Source organism: Macadamia integrifolia, unplaced genomic scaffold, assembly GCF_013358625.1.
Source record: "Macadamia integrifolia cultivar HAES 741 unplaced genomic scaffold, SCU_Mint_v3 scaffold629, whole genome shotgun sequence".
Taxonomy (NCBI): Eukaryota; Viridiplantae; Streptophyta; class Magnoliopsida; order Proteales; family Proteaceae; genus Macadamia; species Macadamia integrifolia.
The window spans coordinates 185,558-193,057 of record NW_024870501.1 but is presented as its reverse complement, the minus strand read 5'-3'; the positions used below and the strand labels follow the sequence as shown (position 1 = coordinate 193,057).

At 36.7% G+C, this 7,500-nt stretch overlaps 1 protein-coding gene across 1 annotated transcript in view; it reads left to right on the top strand.

Moving 5' to 3' along the window:
• The window catches only part of LOC122069511 (serine/threonine-protein phosphatase 6 regulatory subunit 3), a 41,046-nt gene that overhangs the window by 2,884 nt on the left and 30,662 nt on the right, over positions 1-7,500 (top strand). The window contains exon 2 of the mRNA XM_042633542.1: positions 3,866-3,969. Coding sequence (XP_042489476.1) covers positions 3,866-3,969 — 104 coding nt within the window. The remainder of the gene's footprint in view (positions 1-3,865; positions 3,970-7,500) is intronic.

Below are 7,500 nucleotides of genomic sequence, written 5' to 3'. Positions count from 1 at the left end.
ATAACCATTGTAGTGTGACCACCTTCTTCCCCCCCATTGCGATCAATCTCTCTTCTTTGTTTCTCTTGCTCTCCAGTGAGTCTCCCTACTGTCGATGCTCTGTTCTGGATGACCCAGCAGCCCCCTCTGTTAGGGTTCCATCTCCCTCACCCATTCTTTTCTCTTCAGATTTTGGGTGTGGGATCCTCACCTTAGGGAAATCTGAAACCTAGAAATTTAGGCCTGAAACTGACCCTTGATGTGAGATTCAAGTTTCATAACCCTGTTTCGCTGTTTACTGCCCGACCTAGGTTGCAGAGTTTTCCCTCTCTTGTTCCTTGGCCTTTGGGGATTGAGGTTGGCTGCAATCAAGAGATCCTTGTGCTGCGATTCTCCATTCCAAGCCCTAGGTCGATCCATGATATCGTGAGGGAGTTCTAACAAGGCTATCGAATCTGCCTTCCGCATCTGGTTCTGTCCAAGATGACCCACTACAAATCTGGTTTGCTCCTCACAACTTGCTTATTTCCCTATTTTATCTTTTACTTTCCAAAATACCCTTGCGTCCCTTTATTATTACCCATTAACATTTACCTTAACTTTGCTTCCAAGTATGCCATTGACAAATAAATACTAATCCCCTCAAGTCCTCTCTTCTTACCATACCAACTTAAGAAATTCTATTTATTTACAAGAGTGCCATTTCCCTTCGCAACTTCAGTTTATTTACAAGAATTGCCATTATTCTTTAGTATTTTTCTTGCACGCTCTTGGATGGGCCCATAAGCGATCCGATTCTGGTTTTGGAACCCAGATCCGCATCAGATCTATTGGATTACATTGAGAATATCTGACCTTAGATCTAATGGTTTAAAGTAATGGAAAAAAATACAGATCCTGATGATGGAAGATTATAGAGATAAATGTATGAACTTCTAATGAAAATCGGAAATTAAAATAGAAAACTTTTGAGGACTTGGTGGGACAAACGAGGTAGAGAAAATATGAGATAAAAATGGATGTTGAGGGGATGAAATATAAGGGAGAAAAGAAGGAAAGAGGGGAAATTGTGGTGGAGAGGAGAAAAGAGAGAAATCTCCAGCCGTGGGGAAGGAGAGAGGAGAGAGATAATCCAGCTAGGCCATTGCCAAGCAAATAAATTAATCCATTGCACAAAAAGCATCAGAAATCATGTGGATGGTTTATTATTTATTTATTTATTTATATAGAAAACATAATATGTATAAACTTCCTATACTTGACTTCCAATTCTTATGACTCTTGGACAACTAAGAACTCTAGAATTGTATATTTCCGAAACTAATTTATAGATTAACAACTAGTCTCCTAACCAACTAACAACCCCAACACTTGCTCACTAAACCTTATCCGTTTACTTAATCCCGTGCACCCATTTAAATCCTTGTTTTTATGCTTATAAAATAGACCCATTACATTAATAAACTAAAAAATAACAAGCCCAAGGCCCATAGAACCCAACCATGGGTCAAAACAAAGTGTTCTAAGGCCTAATTGACCAATTTAATATCCGTAACTGCATCAATTCCCTGATGTTGGAATTATTTTTAAAGGGGAGAATCAACACCACTCAATCAACATCTTCAATCATCGGTTTTGATGGCATGATATTTTCAAGACCAAAATCAATGACGATTGGCTTCCTCATATCCAAGATTTGTGGAGAAAGAGGGAAATCAACTATCTCGATCTCTACAAATTGGTTTTTCCTCAATTGGAATCATCTCTTGATGACCATCGAGTTCTTCTACCATTGGATCTTCTTCCTTTGCTAAATCTCCTGCCGTGCCCAACACTTTCTCTCAGAGGTGATTAGTATTATGGGCAACCTCTCTAAACCCTAACCTCTCTAAACCCTATTTGGAGAGTAGGAAGTCAATCCAAAATTCTTTATGTTTCTCATCATGTGAAATTGAATTGCAAGATTTTGAGATTCAAACAAATCAAAATCAATCGCCATAGGATTTTCAGCTCTAATACCAATTGATGCTGGCCTAAATCGAACAACCAATCTAATGGGCCTAATCAAGAGATTAAAAACTGAGATGATCTGTTGGATTACGTTGGGCGGATCTGACCCTAGATCTTATTGTTAAAAAAAATAATAATAATAATTAAAAAAAAAAAAATCAGGTCTGATGATGGAAGATAACAGAGATATATGTATGAAGTTCTAATGAAAATCGAAAATTAAAATAGTAAACTTTTGAGGAGTTGGCGTGACAAACAAGGGAGAGAAAATATGAGATAAAATATGGATATGGGAAAAAAATACAAGGGAGAAAAGAAGGAAAGAGAGAGGGGATCATGTTGTAGGGAGGAAGAAGAGAAAAGAGAGAGATCTCCAGCTGCGGGGAACGGGAGGCCATTGCCAAGGAAATAAATTAATCCATTACCTAAAAATCATCATAAATTGTGTGGGTGGTTATAGATAATAGAATATATCTAAACTTCCTATATTAGACTTCCTAATAGTTAGGACTCTTGAACAACTAAGAACTCCAGAATTGTAGATTTCCTAAACTAACTCTCAGAAACTAGTCTCCTAACCAACTTCCAACACCAACATGGGACCCTCCAATCCTTATCCTGTGCATTCCTTTAAATCCCAATTTTTGGGCTTATAAAGGTGGCCCGTTACATGAATAAACACAAAAACAACAAGCTTAAGGCCTATCCAACCCAACCATGGGCTAAACTAAATAATTCCAGGCCTAATTGACCCACTTGAACACCCTTTACTGCATCGCCCATTCAACCACTCTTCTTTTATTGTCCTTGATTGAGTCTTGAGTTTGAAATTACACAACTGCCATCATTCCTTATTTTGTCACTTGTGGGCCCTTAGTGAACCCAAATTTGGGGTTTTGAGCCCTGGGATTGCATCACCCGCACTGTCTGCCCTCTCATTGACAGCTTTAAAGCCTTTTGTATCTGGGTCATCTTTACTGAAAGTATAAAGTCAAGTGTTAAGACTAGAGGAATTGAAATATTTTTTTTCTCCTTTCTCCTCTACTGTAGCACTTCAAAAATCTCAAAATCTTAACACATTGATCAGATTTTATAATCTAATTTTAGTCTATTGCTCCTATGATCCCCTCATCCAAGATGTTCCATTGCTCCCCGCACAGGAGAAGGGGTTGGGGGGGGGGGGAGAAGAAGGAAGGGAGGAGCAACTGCTTCTTGGATAAGCTTCTCTACGTGGCTCACAAGGCAGAAATTTGATAAGATACGTGTTCCATTTAGGACCAGTACAGTGTTAATTTATCTGAGAAGTCCTATTATTCTGGTGGACGTTTCATTATTTTTTCCCTACCGTCCAGATTGGGTCAATTTAACCTGCAACTGCAATTATGTTACTCCTTTGTTGGCCTCCATTGGTTTTGTCAAATGCTATTCTTATCTAATATGTTATTTTTGTTCTGTGGTAGGATATTTTTTTAAGTTGCAGACATATACATCATACATTCACCACACTTTTCAACTGAAATAAATTCTATTCCAACACATGCATTCTCTTTCTCTCTCAAATTACTATTATCTTGTAAATTAGCAATATCTTTTATCCAGTCCAAACTTCAGCATTCTTGTTTGGATGGCAAGATTCGTACTCTTGCAAGAATATGAGCTTGTCTGGTTATCTGATTATTCCTCTCTTTTAATTATCAGCTAGGTTATTAATCATGAAGATACAATTAGGCTATGTTTTCCCTATATTACTTAATATGTATTTTGACTGTTATAAATTGGAATACCCCTTCTATTTTGACTTATCAAATCATTCCTTTCATTTTCTTTCCTTCTTAAAGTTTTTTTTTTTTTTTTTTTGGTTGTATGGTCCTCCCAGGTGGAGGCGATTTTGGACAAGGACAACTTTACTTTGGAGGAGCTTCTTGATGAAGATGAAATAATTCAAGAATGCAAAGCTCTCAATGGACGTCTTATTAATTTGTAATCCCCTACGTGTCTCTTCTTTCTTTATAATTTTCTGTTCGTTTATTTATTTCATTTACCTAGGAAACTTGAGACCTAACTGTGTTAGGTGTGGCTGCAGTGGTTCATTTTTATGTTCTGTTCATGTTTCTGTGTTTTTGTATCCGCATGCACTTTCTGTAGTCCAAATACAGTGGTATATATTTTTATTTCATGTTTTGTTTTTTTCCAATTCCTAAATCATTTGTTACGGTTTACTAAGTTTGGTTGCTGGCTGTTGATACCATGACATGGGTTCATATCCGTCCTCATGACTTACCTACTAATTGAGATGCATGCTAAAAAATTAAAAAGACATAGTGGTTGTGGTTGTTCCCTTTATTTCCTAGCACTCTGATTCATAACTGTGTTAGATGTTGCTTATTTGGCTCGTTTCTGTGTTTTTTTCATTTCTTTGTGTAGTGAAAATGCATTTACTTACTGTATTCCAAATGCAGCACTAGTTATTTTCCACTTTTTATTTCTATACAATTTTTTTTTTTGGGGGGGTTTATTAAGTACTTAAGTTGTTGGGTGATGCCTGACCTGGATTTGTAGCCATGATGCTGGTTTCCTACTGATATACTGACATGCTTATGATGAAACAAACATTTAACAGGACATGGTGGTTAGATTAATTGCTTAATATATATATATATATATATTTTTTTTTTTTGGGGGGTGGGGGATGATGTAAATCATCATAGGTTTGGCATCACCTACCGAAGAAGGAAGAAGAGGGGTTCATACCAAGGTTAGAACCAGCCTCTCAGCATCTCAGATCTGGTATGGTTGAACCAGCCTATTGATGGGCTTGGTTCTCCTATTTTTAATATGCTTTTATTGCTTTAATTGAGTCATACTCCATGTTGGAGTCTTAGGTTTGTATTTGTCAAGTCTTTTGGAGTTGTACGTTATTTTTTTGGATAAACATATTAATTAGTTAGTAGTTTAAGTCCTAAGCTAAGTAGGAGTCTTATTATGTCTTGTCAAAAGTTAAGTAGGTTTCCTATTTTAAGTAGAATTTTTAAACATTTATAAAAGAGGCATTGCTGTAGTTTTGAGACACAATTTATGAATGATATTTGCAGCAAAATTGCTCCCAAATTCTGAGAGAGAATTTTTCAACACCTGAGATAGCTGTGGTAAGATGCCCAAGCTAAAATAGCTATCCAACTCATATCCATCTCATTTCCTTTCTCTTTTCTGATTTGTAAGAGTAGTGTTTGAAGATCATCTTGAAGACCAACAACCATTTGAGTTCATGATCAGCCAAACCAGGGAAAATGCTGTTCACGTGAACCGTAATCTCTGTAGATTTAGTTTTGTAAAGATCTTCTAGAAGCCGTCAACTGTTCCTCATTGTTGAAGAAAAATGCCTCAAAGGAAACTCCCACAACTTAGAAACCAACTCGAAAACTAATGAACTACTTTGTCTAAGAAGAGACAAATAAAAGGAAACTAAGTAACTAACTAACAAACTGATTTGTCAACCAGACAAAAAGGAAACAACAATAAAAAAAGGGAAAATAACTAATCCTAAACTACTTGGATAATTTGATGGTTGTTGGACTCCTTCCTTTGAGCCTTCGTTCTTGAACAATGAGGAACAATTGATTGCTTCTAGTGGATCTCCACAATACCAAATCTGCAGGGGTTACTGTTCATGAACATTATTTTCCCTCGTTTGGGCTGATCTTGATCTCAGATGGTTGCTGGTCTTCAAGATGATCTTCAAACACTGCTCTCACAAATCAGAATAAAATTAAAAGAGAAAGGAGATGGGATAGATGTCGGTGGGGTGGCTATTTCAGCCTGGGCCTCTCACCCACAACTATTTCAACTATTAAAGAATCCTCTCTTAGAATTTGGGAGCAATTTTGCTGCAAATGTAAGTCACTGCAATGCTCTTTTATAGATGTTTTAAACTTCTACTTAAAATAGGAAACCTACTTAACTTCTGACAAGACATAATAAAACGCCTACTTAGTTTAGGACTTAAGTTACTAAATAATTAATGTGTTTGTTCATAAAACAACTTAAAACTCCAAACAAGACTTAACAACTATAAACCTATGACTCTAACATGGATTAGGACTCGATTAAAGCAATAAAAGCACACTAAAAATAAGAGAACCAAGCTTATTAGTAGACTGGTTTGATCATACCAGATCTGGCTTGCTGAGAGGCTGGTTCGAACCTTGGTCTGAACCCCTGTTCTTCATTCTTCGATAGGTGATGCCAAACCTATGTGATCTACATCAAAGGGGGGGGGGAGGATAAGTAATAATCTATCGATAAATTTTAAAATACACCTAGTAGTACAGAAACAAACATTAGACACTCAAAATTCAGTGGCTACCGATTTCCAATATAATACATATCCTTGCACTTGGACAGATCGAAAGGTGAAGGAGTATCATTTATGTGACATAGCCTTGGACAACTACCCCTTGTTTTTCCAATTCATCAGCCAGTTGGTATTTCTTGATTTCAATTGAAATTAAAAACCACGTCCGAGAGCAAGTTGATAGATGGGTCTAATATAAGGAGTTAAACGCCACTGTTCCTCTGCAGGATTCTCCATCCAATGAATAATGTTGGCTGTCTCTCTCTATACAATACCATAATTGAATGCCTTCCATTTTAATGGTTCTTCCTCATCCTTACTGCAAAGTGCCATCAGCTTTTTAGTCATTTTATTTCTCCTAGAATCTTTTGTGTACCCTTTCTTGTGTATGATCCAACAGTCAATCTCTTTTTGATTAATGTGGTTTCATGCCATATGTTGAAAATGATGTGTTGCTTTTATATTCTTGTGATATGAGATAAAAAAACTCATTATGTTGGATGGACATCTTTATTTTGTGGGGTCATGATAGATGCAAAAGAGCGTTCTTGAGGAGTTGAATCTGTTATCTGTTTCAACTTGCCACATTAGACCCATCTGATGGATCAAGTTTACTCCAATACAAGCAGTGCAAGTGCTTTAGCGGAAATTACAAAAAATTTCACTGGATTCCCTTGCAGTAAATGGCATTCTTGTAAGAAAACCCTAGGCTCACTTTCTAACCACTTACCAGTTACCAAGCCATGCCGAAATTGATCAGAGAAATTGGTCTTAGCGTACCCACCGTAGTGGCATAGTCTTAGGGTACCCACTGTACCCATCCAAGTCTGCCACGTGGAGGGAACAGCATGGCCTCTTGAGAAAATCAAACACCAATGAGGGTTGTGGCACATATATTTACCCTTTTGAGGTCCTGAAAAATGAATTTGAGTAGAGATGTGCTGTTTTTTTCCAAGAAAAGAGGGGGGGGAAAAAAAACAAAGGTGTAATGTTTGTGATTTTTCTTTAAATATTGTCCTCTATTCCTCTGGCATTAGGGGTGTATGTACATTCTTGTTTTTGTGCTTTTTTTAGTCATAATTGTTTGAAGTAAGATAGCTTTTAACTAATGCAAATCTACTCAAATTCTCAAAAAAGAGTTTTTTTTTTTTTTTTTTTTT